We start from the raw sequence: 17,625 nt of genomic DNA on the forward strand, positions 1-17,625 counted from the left end.
TGACGGAAGCGCAAACGCATAGTGATTTCCGGCCATCGATATTGGTAGCACTGCAATTGTTGCGGAATCCTCGACAATATGCTGAACAAAAAAGTTAACAGTGTATTTCAGTACAAAATTCATCTAAATGGCAAAAATCTCGAACATTTCTAAAGAATTCAGTTCAAGAAATAATGAAAAAAAAACCAAGGAAGCTATCGCGAGCTCCGCTGACATCTACGTTATGTGCTATGAGAGTAATTGGAGTGGTGGAGTGGACAACAATTCGAGCATCTTCGTATAAGTGCAAACCATCGTTGATATTATCCAGAATCACAGAATTATTAAATTTAAACTGAAAACCTGAGTTCGAATTGAAGAATGTTCTGAAAAACACGTGGGACAGCATCTATTTTGATATTTTCGCAAATCTATTTTGATATTTTCGCATATCCAAATATCACTTTGACTAGTACGGTTCCATTTCGGATATTATCCATTAAACACCTTATTCTCGAATTAATAAATTTGAAATATTTCAACTGGAACTAATTCATCAGAAAATCCTTCCTTACATCTCAAACGCTATTCACGCTAGTCAACTGAACATGGCGGCGGAGAAAAGCGGGGAGAGTAAGAAAAGCTGAGTCCAGAATCTTTTGGAAATTTGAAAATACACCGCTTTTAATCAGCTTATAAGGGATAGACTGTCAAAATAAATTATGGAGGCTATATACTGTACATCAATATAACTTTGGAAAGGCCTACACATACCAAACGCTCAATTGCCCATTTGAATAACGTAAACTGTCGCAATAACGAATATAAAAAGACGATACCATAGCGCTGCTCAGTACTTTGACAACCAAAGTTGCAGTACATCGTCTTGCCGTGATTTTTTCACCAATAGTACCAAATTCAGGATATTCAACGGTGACTGTAGCACTCTGCTTTGTGTCCGGATTGATAATATTCAATGTAGCGTTCATTCTGCTAGATCCACTGTTATTCGGTGGGTATACAAAAATAAATTCGCGTCCATACGTGTCCATGCCACTGACGCCAACCCTCACAAGGCATGAAGCTGCAACACAATCCCAGAGTTAGATTTGAAATTGAAACATGGAAGGAATTTTAAAGAACTTGAGAGCTTGATCTGCTTCTAAAAATCAATATTTTTATAATCTGACAAAATTATGAGACAGTTCAACGTTTCTATTATGCGCAAAGACAAAACTCTCTGTTTCAAGTTGGGTGTTAAATTTCAGTAATTCTATCATTAATTCCTGGAGAATCAAATTTGACTGATTACTGGTAACTTCATCCCTTATTTCTATAAAATGGATTATCTTCTTTGTAATTCTCTGAAAATAATACTATTAGACCAGTGACTTTGGCTTTAACTATTTCTTATTTTGCACTTATTCAAAGTATTTCAATCGAGACATTAGAGTGATAACCTTGTTGACAATGATTTCATCTTTAACATTAGAGTGATAACCTTGTTGACAATGATTTTGTCTTTACTTGATAACTATAATCTATCCTATGCATTTATTTTGAAATTAAAAATAATTCCTATTGAAGAAATCTAAATTTATATTACCTGCAAATATTGTTTGCCAGATGTAACATGCCATGCTTGCAGCTGACAAAAGTTTGTGAAAAACAATCTCTTTCTAAATATATTCTATACCCGTCTGTTTGATAACAACTACTTTATCAGTCCATTTAAATGTTGAAACAATTTCTTATCAGAAATAAATTGGAATAAATTTGGAAGGCTGTCTACTACCGTAAAATATTGATGTTTGCCAAATTATATGCAATTTCGTGATAAACAAGAGTTTCAAATAAGGAGACAAATTGCTCTTCTGTCGTTTTCTCCCCATCTTTGTCGTATGAAACATTTATCCTGAATGGAAACGCCATCCTTTGTTGATCTTTTGCAATAACAGGATATCTTGGAAAAATATTTGTTAATATCAGTGCTTTATGGCTTTTGTATTCTATAATTATCGTGAAAAGTTCATCTTGATGAAATCTCCAAACAGGACGGACGATAGACTTCTTAATGTATGTAAAGTGACCTAACGGTGCTGAATTTCCTCAATCGCGGGAAGTCTGTGTTGATTCCATTATTCTCAGGAGAGAACATCAAAATGTTAGTGTTTTACTTGCTCTTTCTTTCAAATAATTTATTAGAAGTCAGAAGAAGTTAAAAATGTTGTCCTGTGCTATGTCAGGACATTAATCGAAATAAATAACTGTTAACTAAACATACCTAATTTAAATATTAGAAGGAAGATATGAATTAATTGAGGAGAACAAATGACGATGACAAACAAAAGAGAAAGTAGGAAAAAGGAGTAAAATTGATAGAAAAAAATAGTTGAGAAAATTAAACTGAGATTGATTAAAGTTGAATTAATTACGACGAAGAATTAAGTGTGAAGTGAAAAAAAATAGAGGAAATTTACAAAATTAATTAATGAAAGGCATTTATTGTTACAGGAATGTGTTATGATTGAACTTATATGACTGTCTTGAAATCTTCCCTCTTTGTTAAAGTTTTGCTAATGTTGAGACTCCTTTTATGCGTTGAAGTAAAGTCACTGAGTTCATCTGATTTCCTTTTTTTTTAACGTATCGATCTGACTTTTAACACCTCCAAAAATATTTAAAGATTTCTCAAAAATCATTCCATAGGTCAAAGATTAAAATTTCAAGAAGTTGCAAAATACTCCCGTAATGCTTTCGATAAAATGTGATGCTTTGTATTTCTTTCTGTTCAAAGGTGAAAGTAGAGAGAATGATTTAAAGCAAGCGAAATCCAGTTCAAATTCAGTTTATTCTGCGTTTATCAGTTCTTACTATTTCTTCAACTAAGGCGTGTTTTTGATCTATGTGATCCTCTTCAAGCGTTTTAATTGTTATGATGGCGATCAGAATGCCGGAAAGCAACAGTGATATGGAAATCCATGAAAACCAAAATTCTGATGACTTTTCACAGCCTTGCGGACATGGTAGCAAAGTCGGCTGCTTTGAAGTTTTGATCAGTTTCTGGAAAAGTAATCTGTTTCAGTAAAAAAGAAAAAGAATCGAGAAAGCTATTCATGAGAGAACAATTTATTATAGTATGGCGCTTTTGTAAGTTGTGAGATTCGACAAAATTTAGTTCAAAACTAAACTCAATGTAAATGCGATAGTACGTTAAATAGTTTTGTGCAATCGTATCATCATTTGCATTGTTATCATATCACCACTAAATAATTCATTATTCCCTTTTCTGAATCTAAGCCAGGATGAGACTCCCTCCCCATCTCCATTTTGTCATTCCCATTCGTCAACTATTTTAAAAAAAAATTAATTAAAAATTGGATTAAAATTAATTAAAATTAAATTAATTGGAAAAATAATTAAAAAATTAGATTAAAATAAAAATTGGACCAATTGAAATTAGATTAAGTGGATTACGAGAAATAGCTCGTTTTTCTTCATTTTTATAATTTCTAAAACGTGTATCCCGAGATGAGAAATAGTATTAGCATTTTACAGATTGATTGATTTGTTAATTTATCGCATTCACTTATTACCCAGTCGAGTTAATATCAAATTTTAGCTTTATGTCTAAAAATTTTAATTGTAATAATAGCGTTGACATTGTCACAAGTTTAACTTACAAAAGAGACTGAAATAAAAGTCATTATAGTTTTATTGATAATTGCTGTTGTCAGAATGTCAGTGTTATTGTCAGAATGATAACATTGCACATATTTCACCATTCTGTCAATGCTTTTCTAAAAATTAAAAGAAATGATGAAATGAATGAATATCAGTGAGTAATTTTAGGAGAAAAAGGAGCAAAAGATAATAGAATGGATCAGACGGTAAAGGAAAGTTGAATGGAATAACACCATCATGCTTAATTAATAAACGAGGTCATTTAATTTGAAATTGCAATGGTTTTTATAATAAGAGCTGAATTTTTAAGCTTACTTTTGCTATTTCGTCAGAATTTGGCAGTTTCCCATAATGCTTTTTTGTCGCTATTATAATATTTACCGGAAATTTAAACCATCAAAGCTTGGAAATCAAATAAAAAATGAATGCATGAATTTGAGTTACATCCCTTTTGCATTGCATTTTATTAATTCAATATTTCATATTTTTGGAGATCTTTTATAAATAGCGTTGTTCTTCAATTTCAAACTTTTAAAATAAAAAGGATTTCAAGAAGATGGGTCAACGTATGTTTCATCAGCCGAATCCAATGTATTGACTCAAATTTCATTAAAAAATTGAATCTCCATGCATCACTGACTACGTTATCATTATTCTTCCGCAGGCAGGCTATTTCTCATTTAATCATTTAAATTATTTCGTTCATTAGTTTAAATATTTATTTAATTTACTTCGTTCATCAATTCAAATAGCAAATGAACCTGTGTGGTAACATATTGCAAAAATACACCCATAAGTGTTTTACCAAAAAAATCAGCAGTTCTATTCCAACATGACAGATTCTATAAAAAATCGTTGAATTACTCAGTGTTACTTCATATTATCATATTTTATTATCTTACGGACAACCCAAATTCTAAACTTGAGAGTACATTTCTCATTTTCTCGTATTTACGACATCTTTAATTGATCTAATTGGTCTATAAGAAATGAGAATAAAGGTTGTAATGAATTGTAAATGAACTATGATTTGTAAATAACAATATGATAAAACTGAAACCTCATCGAATTTACTCGTGCAATGTGAACTGCATCCGTCGTGGAGTCGATTGTGCGTTTCTCCTTCACTAATTAATACTAATGATAATAGCAGTAGATGAATATATCCCATTTAATCAATGCTTTACTGGACTTGGGCTACTACAGATAGTACATGATGCCACAAATGGAAACACTTGATACAATTAATCCCTACAACTCCATAAAACTAACAATAGTTGACGACACAAGGGATCTAATCTGATTAGTGTAATTGTTTAACAACATAAATTGCACTAGGGATATTACATCATTTGGTAATTTTTTCTTTTTCAATTTTGATAGCTTTTTAAAGAAATCTGAAAAAAAAAAGTGCCGAGAGGAAAGGTTGAAGTTCAAGAAGGACCGAACAAAATGCCTCTAACAGTAATAGCAATCGTTTTTTAATGAAATATGAGATTTGAAATACAAAAAAAGTGCGATTTTGCAATCTACTTGCAGCCATAATTCAAAGATTAAAAAATTTCGCTTTTGTATTCACTGTGCCAAAGGAATGGAATACAATCGCACCATTAAAAAGTGAAATTAATAGAAGTTGAAAACAATATATTGTTATGCAGAAGTGTGCATAGAAGTTGAAAAAGCACTAGGTGAGTTGACTGACGTCATTTGCTGACGTCATTTTAAAAAATTTTAATGTGAAGTCAAAGAAGGAGAATTCTAAGATTTAAAATCAGTTAAATTCAAGAAACTGGAAAGCTGTTTTCCTCAAAGTAATTGATAAACAGAAAAATAAGTCAACGGACTGAAGACATCCACACACACACTCACACACACACACACACACACACACACACACAGACACACACACATACATATACACATGTATATATATATATATATATATATATGCAAACCTTCCCTATTGCATATTCCATTTCACTCCATTTTATACATTTTTTAAAGAAATTCTCTGAAATGAATTCCATGAAACGGAAATGGGAAAGAAAGACTTGTAAAAATGTGCAAACAAACCAAACAAACTTCCTGACAACCATTCCTCTCTTTTCTTCCATTTTTCAAACTTTCTGTCTATAACTAATAATTTCGATACCAACGTATGTCTGTTTCATTCCCGCCGTGTACACTTGCTTGCTTGAGTGTCGGTCTGTGTCTGTGTATGTTTGTGTGTACACATTATACAGGTGATGTTGTACACAGGTGTACCAGCATCAGCATTATTTATTGGTGAAAATCAATGTTAAGCGTTATCAGCTGCTATCACTGTGATCATTCAACTTAGCGATATCATTCCACATGTATTTTGCATAAATGAATAAAACACGATCATAGTAATTTATTACAATATGCATCTGTTATCTATGATGAAGAGTTAATTATACTCGAAAGTTGTAAAACATGTAACTGATCAAGTTCCAAATCAATTAATATTTTGTTAAAGTGTAAATTTATTGATTTATTTCTATGTATTTTTAGTACTCATTGAATTGTATAATTCAATGGATCATTTCCGTTCATTTTATTCCTAATTAGCTTGTAAAGATTTCTGGCACTATTGTAGTGGTACCCGTATTAGTATCTGATTTTGAAGAAGTTGCTCCATTCACCTACAGTATTCTTATGGTGCAATAGCCAGAAAGAATTTGAACTTCATCATTATACTCATGTCATCGATATTATCATGAATTATCTCATCCCTGAAATCACTAAATGATATCACTATCTGATTTCCATAAGAATTCCAAACAGTTTAAAATAATTCTAGGAATTCTGAGTCTTACCGTTCCCCGTAAAAAATAAGCAAACATCAGGTTTGGTCATATTTAATTTATCAAATGTACTCCAAGCATATATTACGAGATTTTATGCTTTGGAGCGATTTATCAGTAAATTGATTTACTTGTGGTGCTGATGAGATGGCGACAAGAACGGGAGGACACTCTGACTATATCACACATTAGTCAATTTTGGCAACGGCATTTTGGACAGAGTGGAGTGAAATCAGATGGCGCATCAGCCTCCACTATTTGGACATTTTGCTGAAGTCCCTTATTGAGCAATGAATGCTAAAAGAATGTAACCAAATTGCTTAATAATACTACGTAGACACACACATATACACATACACACATACACACATATAAATACCCATACATACACAAATGCGCACACACATGAGCGCAATTCGTCCATAACTACTCGAACAGACAATCAATTGTGGGAGTCAGTTTATGTCCGAGGTTCAGAGATATTTATGGTGATTATCTGTACTCTGTTTCAATTTCAGATTTTTGGTACCGTTAGTAATCTGACTTTTCCTCATTCTGGAAAGGCTTAAATGATGAAAATCATTCTGGCGCTATGTGTGAAATATTCAGTTATTGCTCTTACCAATGAGACCAAAAAATTCATGTTTACGAAGTTTCCTTGTCAATTTTCCATTCTATCGTTTACTGAATTCATGTCCATCAAAATTTCCTGTCGTCATTTTTTTTCTGTGATTGGATAGACATTTCCGCTTTTTGCAGAAATAAAATTTATTTGGAAGTATTGCATTTAAGCTAGAGATCTTACAAACACAAGATAAGTGTTCTCATTATTCCGTAAACGAAAATCTTCTGAGATATTAGAAGCAAAAATTGATTTAGAGATCCGCATTTACTACTTCTGTGTTAGCTATTATTTGGGTCCTAATTATAGTTTTGCTAATTGGTTCAATTCTTATAAGAGATTCCCCGAAAGGTTATGCTTCTTCCGTTCATTTCATAGTTTCTGGAATTTCAACAGTTCTTTTTTTCAAGCGTAAAGCGCTGCGGCAATGGGACATTTTCAATGCAAAAACATCCATGCAACCATGTCAAACCATTGATTCTTCCTACCGGAATCAATGAGCAGCACACTGACATTTTCAACTTCCTTATCGTCTTTTCACTTTCAACAGAATAGCTACTTGCCATGCATACATAATATAACATAACATCGACCGGGAAGCATTACGAGATGAATTAGTCATGTCGCTCCAAATACTTCGCTTTACTATTAAAGTATTTGTTTGAGAATTCCCGGGAATATCACATGAAAGGAGTGTTGAAAATAAATAAATAAAACGAACGAAAATTCAACCGTTCGCTTATTGTGCCAATCATTTCCATTCTTGGAGCATTATAATCTACAAATGATTTTTGTAACTTTACATTTGGAATCAGCTTGCTTGGAATCATCTAGGTTTTCCTAATAAATGGACCCATTTTTGTCCCTCCTTCTTTGATGTCGCAGTTGGGTTCTGCATATACTTTTCACCAATGTTTCCTTTTTCCATTAATATCTAAACATATTACCGCAATATTGGTATGATGTCACTCAAGGCAGAAGAAGTCTACCATACAATCAATGAAGCGACTAGTTTCAGGCTCCTAGCTATATTTATCTTCTATTTGATTTTGTCCTTTCTCGTTCAACATCTAGTTTTTTTTTTTTATTCCAGTTTTAGATTTCTAATCACTTGGAAAATCTTTAAAATTCTTCTTAAAAATAATTGTACCTTTTGAATTAGTTCTTCTAAAATTCATATTATTCACTCAATTTTGGAAAAAAAGATGTATGAGTGGTACTACGGTACCAAGTTTGAATGAATATTCCCATCTTTTTAAGCCACTAGGGGACAAAATTTTTGAAAAACAATGAATAAAAGTACATCAATTCATGCTTTCCATCAACTAACAGTTAGTTTTCTCCAGTAAGCATTCCATTTTCTTTTCATTTTAACAATATTCCACGTACGTTTTATGCCATTATCAAAATTCATTTCTCATTACACTTTTCTCTTTATCAGTAATTAATTTAACAGCATATAATTTCGTACACATCATACATTTTATAGTATGAATTATTTTTTCAATCTTAAACTAATGAAGTTATACGAATTTAACAAAATTTACACAGATCTCACTCACTTTTACGACTTCAAAATTGTTTTGAAAGATGTTATTTTCAATGGATTTGATAAATTGGAAGAAGGGAAGATGACAAGAGACGCTATTTTGGTCTTTGGGGTCTGCAAAAGATTTTCAAAGGAAATACTCGCATTCAAATTAGCTGGCTTTTATTTGTACATAGTTGGAAGAGAATTAATGGTTTTACTCTCGAAGTCTTTTTTCATGCATGTTTCTCCGACTCCCGAAGAGAATATGAGAAGTTGGTGGAGAAAATGGGAGTAATTCGTAGTCCTTTAGTTCAAATCGTGTTTCAATTTGAACTGAATATTCTAAAAAGTTAGTTCAAGTCCAAATTCATTTCTAACAAATACCATAAATATTAATTAGTGTCTTATCTCTTTTGATTCCAGTAATCGGTCAATAATTTTGTAATCACAAAATTCACATATTTTTTGGTTGTTTTCTTTATAATAATCTAGGAAATTTGCAAAAATAGTCAGTATTATCAATAATGGAAAGAAATGTATTAAAGTATTATTGGACTCATTGTCTTATCATATCTTTATCTTATCATATCTTGGTAGTGCTTTGTAATTTACATAGTAAATCTAAAACCTCAAAAATTCCTTTCAGGCAAATCGACAAGTGTCCTTATTGCATTAAATCTGCCCATCAGAATAAGTGCCCACTGTCCTATGCTTCCCTTAAGTCGATTCAATTCAACTGAATCTTTCCTTTTCTTATAATGTTAATAATACCGTCGAGTGTGGATCTTTAATCGCACTATTCAACTGGGATATGCGACAAATTTAGCACGTGTCATTGAACTTTTTCCATTTCATATTTAGCATTCCTGTCATTATTGCTACTATCATATTACTGCTACTGCCACTGCGACAAATTCTCCATTGCTGTTGTTTCTATCACTGCCATTAAACAATACACTGCCCCTTTCAAGTTTCCTATGGTCCTTAATGTTTGTTGTCTTTTCTTTCTTCTTCAATGGTCAGCGATTTGATCATAATCATAATTATTGGCTGAATGATTGACTGGTCAAAATAAGGTCTTGATTGATTAAGAATTTGTAATTAAGCTAATTTATTTGAAGTAATAACCATTTTATTTGAAACTAGCAGAAGACTAGAAGTGGTTTTTTGAGAAGAAAATTGGAAAGTTCAAAAGAGGAAAAAATAGAAAAAAGTTTGGTGAAAGCATGACGAACGGTTGTTGAATGCGCTATGCATATTGGGATAGGATGCTATACAATATGGTTGTTCGGTGTCATTCAATATTTACTAAACGTTTGCAATGGTGCTATCCGAAAAACTCATCCAATTGAGCTTACTATCGATTCCGGTTCTATAAGAGGAGAATATCTGGTGAGCAAAACGGACTTTATAAATTTATGAATCACTGCTACCACTCACTTTTCAAGAGACTACACTTTAATCAGTGATCATATTTGAGTTCTTCTTAAGAGTCTGTACAAGTCTTTCCTTAAGTTATTAAGAAGTAAAATCTTTTCTTTCAAGTTAAAACTTCAATTCCAATTCCGCTATAATATGAAAATTGCATCATTAAATGTTTGAGTAAGTTTAAAGTTACGATAACTGATAACTACACATAGTATCAATGCTGTTTCTAGCTGATTAATTAATAATAGATGAAATATTTTATCATCTAAAGATGAAAATGTTATGCTTTTATAGACAATTGGTGCAAACGATTTTGCAGTTTTTAAAGGGATTCCTTACGCTGCACCACCTGTTGGTTCACTTCGTTTCCAGGTAATTCTGCAACATTACATGACAAGTGTAATATTAAGATATATTATCAGTAGAACGATAAATGTATCAAAGTTTTATCCACTACAAAGTTACTTATCTTGAAATAATCTTTAATATCAATCATTTGTTTACTAATGAATTGGTAAGAAAAAGGATCCAATGAAAATTTGTCATTCGTGAATTAGCTGTGTGTTGTTCGATTGGCTCTGCAAATAAATTAAATTTTGAAGAAAATGATGTGCAGGAACTGTTTGAGGTTTAATATGAACAATATCTGCCCATTTCTCTATATTTGCTATTCTTGTCTCTTAAAAGCATTATTTAACGAGGGATGTATTGATCTTTGTAGAGCCGTTTATTAAACTTCATTTTATTGATTTTTCCCTAAGATTATTTGCATTCTACGGCAAAATGCTTGCAACTTTCAAGTTCTTCAAAATGTCTAGAATTAGTGTATAATCTGATTACCAATAGAATATCATATCATGTTATTCATGCGTGAAAACAATTATTCAACTCTTTTTTGTTTCCAGATGCCAGAGCCACCAGCAAAATGGAGGGGTGTAATGAATGCAACTCAATATTCGGCTATGTGCGCCCAGAAACCTCGAACTCGTCAGACCGATCCTGTCAATATTTATCGAATTCACATCTCCGAAGACTGTCTTTACCTCAATGTTTTTGCTCCTCCTCAGGTATCGTTTCCTGTCTGGAGAAATAACTACCATCTAGTGATAGTTGCAATTAATGTTTGTTGTTATCACGTGAACGTGCGTCTGAATCATTCTTATTTAAGATGTATTCGTTGTCCACTTCATGTTTTTAAAATTTATATTCAATGTGTTTCACGTCCAATATATTTGCTAAAATTCGACTAGCCGATATCAACATACAAGGTTATCTGATTAGGTTAACCAGAATGCATCTGATTTAGACAAAACTTATTGCCTACAAATTTCTGTAAAAAGATTATTACTGGAAGTCAACAAATTTTACGATTTTCGTATTTCAAAAAATTGGAGCATATAAATGAGATACCTCACGAAAAGGCGAAAGTTGTCAACACTGAAGAGTTGTAGTCAAATTGTTGATGTAATGAAGCATGGTGATGTTTTTGAGTTGGAACTCGATGTCCGCGTTTAGGAAAAACTCGATATCCGGATTTAGGAAAGAAGTAGATAAGGTTTGAAATGTGGTGTGATTGGAAGTAGAAAGGATGAGGAGATGGTAAAGACCAATAATCGATTATGATATATTCATAGAAAAAAAAGACGGAAAGAAGCGTGGGATTTTGAAATGCTTTTGAGGAGGTTATCACGAAGAACACTGAACGAACTTAGAGGAGAAAGTAGAAAGCTTTGGTGGAAAAACAAAGTTTGATTGGCTTAATTCGGCCGCCATTCTAAACAAAATTTATGAATTCGTCTCATTTTCCCCTCAAATTAAAATATTGTATAAGCTTGGACGATCATTTTTAAAGGTTTACAAAACTGTTTTTCCCGCTTTTTCTATTTAAAAAGACTTTGCGGAATTTAAGTATTTTGAAAAAATAATATGCTTTCAGTTCACCAATGACACATATCCTGTGATCGTCTACATACATGGCGGAGAATTTCAGTCAGGTTCCAGTTCCGATTTCTCGCAAGAGGCTATTCTCAATAATTTTGTTTCACGTAAAATTATTTTTATATCGATAAATTATCGACTTGGCCCACTCGGTGAGTCCTTCATGTATTTTTGCTTTTTTTTATTGGATCCTTTTAATCACTTGACCTCAACTATTTGTTTACCAATATCCTTAGGAGACGAAAAATTGTATCAGTGCTTTTATCACTTTTACTATTTGCACACCGTTTATGCTCCATGCTCAAAGTAAGAGAATGAGGAGCAGTTCATTTTAATTTAATGTTTTACTGTTATACCATACACGTCTAAATGTTTTAGCTCTTCTGGCTTGATAGATCCAGATGTTTTGAATTAAATGAAGCAAAAGGTGCTTCAACTAAATTACTTTATTTCATTTTATCCATTGTTTTATTATCGTTAGATTGTGCTTCATATGAAATGTTTTCATAGGGTTTATATCGACGGGCGATGGAGTGATACCAGGAAACAATGGCCTTTGGGACCAAATTTTGGCTCTTAAATGGGTCAAGGTTGGGTTTCTGATTTAGCATAAATTTTTCCGTTATATTTTGTTCTATAAACTGTTAGGTGGCATCTCTGTTGTTACGAAAGTAAGAAAAGTAAATAAAGGTCTATTTTTCAGATGCCGCCTCCGACTGTTATACTTCCCGTAATTAAGTGCCTGTGAAAAGAAAAGAGCAATGAGAAATATTAAGACTTCTTGAATTATTGAAATACTCGAATAATTTATTAAGAAAGGGAGACTTTGAAGTCTGAATGTTTCAGTTGAATGCACGAGCGTTTGGTGGTGATCCTGAGAATGTATTGTTGATGGGACATGGTAGCGGTGCTGCTAGTGCTTCCCTTCTCGCGCTATCACCCCGTGCGGAAGGTAAATTTTAAATTCAAAAATTAACAATATTCTGACTAGAAAAAGATAAAGATTACTATTTGCGGTTTTAAAATTTCCCAAGTTTCATCTCTCGAATTTCGATTCTGATGAATAGGTTGACGTTTTCTAACCGAAAGTTAAATATTACAGTACATGTAATATTTTTTTTGTCAAAAATAGAAAACAAATGTTATTTAGGTTTGTTTCAAAAAATTGCCCTGTTAAGTGGAACAGCCTTATCACCAGGTGTTGTGCGTGACACTGCCATCAATGCTACATGGATCCTGGATCGTAAATTGCACTGTCGTTCCTTCAATTCCAGTGAACTATTGGAGTGTTTCAAGAAACAACTTAAGGATGAAATACTCGATATCTCTGCAAGTGCTTAGACATGTTTGCCATTAATAGATTTGATTTTAGGTTGCTAGTTTTCTTCTTTATATTATTTATCACGAAATTTTATTGATTTTCATTTTTCCAGTATAGGTGCTGATCATTGCAGAGGATGCAATATGATGATTACGAGGAATTTGTGCCAATAGTGGATGGTATCGGTGGTGTGCTTCCGGAATCACCGGAAATGCTTGCAACCTATAGGCGAAAAATGCCGATGATGATTGGTACTACTAGAGATGAAAGTTCATTAAAAATCTGTTCGTTTTTTGCAACTACTAGTTATTGTAATTCATTTTTTTACAAACTTTCGACTACTCCACACCACTAATTAATTCCACCGTTTCAATATCCCTTCTGTTCTTCTAAATTCACAAATTAAAATCCATCTTGCACTGCTGTTGCATTGTTTCACTTTGGTAAATAAAATTTTTGATAAAAAATGCTTGTTGTTTCAGTGATTTTGAATGAAAAAAATGTAAATATGAGTGCACTAACACGAACTGCAGCAGAAGAAATGGTTGAAAATTTAACGCTTGCATATTCCGGTTTTGTAAATCATCGTTTGATTATGGAAGGTTGTAAGTACGAATACATTTGGTCGAAAATCAATCCAGCTATGGATCCATCAGTATTGAACGATGCTGTGCTGAATGTTTGCCAAATTCATCAATTCTAACCTTTCTATAAAATCCATCCTCAGATAGCATTAGAAGATAAAAGTGGAACAGTATAGGATGACAATATAGGGGTATTAGAGAATGACAGATTTCCTGACCGAAAACCAAATGGTCAAAGTCACAGCGGTCTAACAACTTTTGCATCACTAACCACTTCTAGGAAACCAATTTCCATGTATGATGTATTTCAGTTGTTTTACCACCTTATTTAAATTTACATATTTGAATCTTGGATAACAAATTACACTTCTAGTGACCATAAAGCTCCTATTGAAATAGTTGTGCCTCATGGGTCAGATATTATTGGATGATAGTCGTTAACTGTTCAGTTTTCCAATTTTTAGGGTCAAGAATTAAATACCTGAAATTTTGTAGATGTACTCGCATTTTTGGTATGATGCGCCAGCGTCTCGACTTGCTACACATTATGCAAAAGGCGGTGCACCCGTTTATTTGTATTCTTTCGATCATATCAGTGAAATTTTTGATTACGACAGTACGTTTCATTCCTACCTCTTCCCACCTTAATCAAACGTTGTTTTTCATAAAAATATTTCTTCAGAAAACGCTTCAATTGTTGTTTGTTATGCAATTGTTTAAACATCGCACGAATTACGTTTAATATTGCTCCATTATATGCAGATTGAAAGATTAATGGTCCTAATTACAGGCAAAGCCAGGACATTTGGCACCTTCAGTTGTTAGATGCCTTGGCCTTCTAAAAGACATTTGTCATTCCATTTCACGCAAAATTTGACATGATTTTCTGAAGTGTGGAAGGCTAACAACAAATAGTGATATTTTGGATTATTTTTTTCGTGTAGGAGCATTTCATGGCTGTGACGAAATATTCCTGTTTGATGTTGAACCGAGATTTCTTGTCAAAAGACGCGATCGAAATTGGCAGTTGGATCGGAGGCTAACAGAAATTTTTGCCGAACTTATCATCAATTTCGCTAGGACCGGGTAAGATCCTAAACAACTTTTTAATTCTTAGAAGTCGTAATTATGTTCCTTTATCAGATGTAGTGAAAAGCTCCATCCGTTGTTTATATAAGTTCTATATCAAAATAATAACTGTATTTATCACCTTCCAAAAGATCGATAGTACTTCAACAAATTACAACCAACAATCAGCAGTTTTTAGATCGTTTGGGGAATAAATCATTGATTTCTTTCGCTTCAGTCACTTTATTGATCTTCTTTAGTGAATGTTATTTATTTCAAATTTCCTTTTTCTTATGCAAAAAGAAATGGAGGAAAGTATAGAGAGATGTTTCCCTTTTATAAAACAACTCTATAAATTACGATACTTTCGAAAATTCAACTATCATATTTTATTGAAGAGAAGGCCAAAACTTATAGTTTTGCAAAGGCTCTTATACATTTATAAAAGAATTGTTTTACACCAAAGATCAAAAGAAAGTAGGAAACAAAGTGTCACTTCAAGCAATTCTCAGAAACTTACTGCCCATTCCTATATAAGAGTAATGATATTGCACATATAATACAGAATTCCCACACCAGAATCTTCCGGATTCTCTTTTAATTGGACTGCAATGAAAGTGGACAAATTAAATTATCTATCGATAACGGACAGTCCCGAAATGAGTGTTGGCTTCCGATGGCAAGGTCATGTTTTTTGGAACTGGTATGCTCGTCATTTAGACGCTGTCGATGTTGGAAATTTACATCGTATCGCTCAACTGGACAAACAGCTTGGCGATTATCAAGTTCGTTTCGACATCATTCTTATGCATCTAATTTGGTCAATGAGCGAGTATTTATCATAGGTTGATGTATTAAGCTTAATTTTAATGCTATGACATTCTTGATATCCGTAATGAGAAGCATCAATTAGGTAAAAAAAACTATCCGCGAAAAGAATGAAATTATATGAGGTAGGTCAGTAAATCTGTGCAAAGCAAGGAGTATAGTGATGGCCAAGGAGAACGGAATGACACAAGAATTTTCGTTTTTGGAATTCGGAATAAATCAACATTTTCGAATCTAGTTTTTCATTTTGATTGGAATTTTCAGTTAGCAACTTGGATGCTTCTATTTTGCGCCCTCTTTTTCTTTGCAATATTGGTTGGCTTGGCATGTTATTGCACTCGGAAGGAAGCTGACGATGAAGATTTGTAGTTTTTCCGTACTGTTTTTCCACTATCGTAGGTCACTTTCGAAGAATGCAAATATTTCATTTACTAATGCATTTTTTTCGTACTGAATAATGAATGTCACATAACACATTTGAATGGCATATATCATACCAATGAAGACTGACAAAGTTAGATTGATGTCAATCTGAAATTGATAGTATAAGAAATGATTATGAATAGTACAAAAGGAGGCGAGTCGTGACGAAAAGACACAATTTATAGCACACATTGATTGATATCTGTTCCATTTAGAGATTTAGCTGATTATACTATCACTGTCCAATTTTTTTTTCATCATCCACTTATGCTGATCAATACAGTAATTATGCTAAGCCGCTTAAGGTAGTAAAAACTTGTCTTCTCAGTATCAAAACGATCAAGCAAGGGAATAAGACATTTATTTGCATCGTCTTCATCTTCTCCTTACTAGCAATTCATTAATATTACTAATAGATTTATTTAAAGTAATTGACATTACTAAAACTCTGTATCAATCTTTTCCCACTGGATCAGGTATAGATATGTAAAAAAATGCTTCCATTGATTGTATTGCAATATTTTCCTTTTAATGTTCAGTTCTTGTTTGTAAATGGATATTTCATAGAGTTTCTTTATGAATACTTCTGAAATTGTTTGTTAGTTACTTCGCAATCTCTTATTCATCTCGAATATTGATAATTTCACTGCAATAATATCTACTGTCTTTTCTGTCTCCCATCAGTCATCCTTTCTCTTCTTTCCCTACATTAAATTTCCACCTGCATAATTCCTAGTATTCAGGTACCAACTTTTCATTTTCTAAACCAAGACGGTAAATGCTACATTACTTTTGCTCAAGTTAGCAAATTTTATTGTTCTATTCAAATACCGCAACCTTTTCAGAGCTATTCAAGAAACCGGATTGTCTCAATTTTTTCGAATTTCACAAAGTCTTTATCAAGATATTTTCGATGTTTCATTTATCATTGATTAATATTTTTGAACAAATCACATGCACACTCGGCCTTTACTGATGATCTCGAATTATAATTCGAATAAACTGTGATTTCATTACTTAGAAATATATTACATTACTCTTTCGAACAGTTAGGTATTTTGATTTGAGGCTTTCAACTTATTCGTGTGATTCCAAATTTTGATGATCTCAACTTCCTTTTTTATTCGCTTCTACACTTTGTTAATTCATTTTAATATCTTCTGCGCATGCATATTCTTATTAAAATCATACCGCTACTTATTCATATAATATAATTTGTTATTGTTCAATTCGTAACTCGTAAATTGATCAGAAATATCTTTTGAATTATTACTAGAATAGTGAAATAATGGTTGCAATTATTGGGAGCGAGGTGGAGTGAAAGAGGAATTCTAAATTTTTGAATAGGTAAAGTTGTTTAATTTATTGATCAAATTTCAGAATATAAGTCA

At 32.6% G+C, this 17,625-nt stretch overlaps 4 protein-coding genes across 4 annotated transcripts in view; 2 read left to right on the forward strand and 2 right to left on the reverse strand.

Moving 5' to 3' along the window:
- The window catches only part of LOAG_17278 (hypothetical protein), a gene marked incomplete at its 5' end in the record, with an annotated part of 4,848 nt that extends 3,229 nt beyond the window's left edge, over positions 1 to 1,619 (reverse strand). The window contains 3 exons of the mRNA XM_020449938.1: positions 187 to 334; positions 819 to 1,063; positions 1,586 to 1,619. Of these exons, the coding sequence (XP_020306451.1) occupies positions 187 to 334; positions 819 to 1,063; positions 1,586 to 1,619 (427 nt within the window). The remainder of the gene's footprint in view (positions 1 to 186; positions 335 to 818; positions 1,064 to 1,585) is intronic.
- A 1,204-nt stretch (positions 1,620 to 2,823) lies between these two features.
- LOAG_02733 (hypothetical protein) lies at positions 2,824 to 3,764 on the reverse strand (the record flags this gene model as incomplete). Its single annotated transcript, XM_003138270.1, has 2 exons — positions 2,824 to 3,042; positions 3,663 to 3,764. 2 exons carry the CDS (start codon positions 3,762 to 3,764, stop codon positions 2,824 to 2,826), a joined length of 321 nt encoding a protein of 106 aa, XP_003138318.1.
- Positions 3,765 to 9,895: 6,131 nt separating this feature from the next.
- Positions 9,896 to 13,351, forward strand: LOAG_02734 (hypothetical protein; the record flags this gene model as incomplete). Its single annotated transcript, XM_003138271.1, has 7 exons — positions 9,896 to 10,036; positions 10,367 to 10,444; positions 10,978 to 11,139; positions 12,009 to 12,162; positions 12,521 to 12,600; positions 12,857 to 12,962; positions 13,161 to 13,351. 7 exons carry the CDS (start codon positions 9,896 to 9,898, stop codon positions 13,349 to 13,351), a joined length of 912 nt encoding a protein of 303 aa, XP_003138319.1.
- A 116-nt stretch (positions 13,352 to 13,467) lies between these two features.
- On the forward strand, positions 13,468 to 16,187 carry LOAG_02735 (hypothetical protein; the record flags this gene model as incomplete). The annotated part of the gene is made up of 6 exons (XM_003138272.2): positions 13,468 to 13,615; positions 13,814 to 14,010; positions 14,411 to 14,531; positions 14,860 to 15,001; positions 15,549 to 15,768; positions 16,076 to 16,187. 6 exons carry the CDS (start codon positions 13,468 to 13,470, stop codon positions 16,178 to 16,180), a joined length of 933 nt encoding a protein of 310 aa, XP_003138320.1. The 3' UTR covers positions 16,181 to 16,187.
- Positions 16,188 to 17,625: the final 1,438 nt, after the last annotated feature.

This window comes from Loa loa (genome assembly GCF_000183805.2).
Source record: "Loa loa unplaced genomic scaffold supercont3.57, whole genome shotgun sequence".
Lineage (NCBI taxonomy): Eukaryota > Metazoa > Nematoda > Chromadorea > Rhabditida > Onchocercidae > Loa > Loa loa.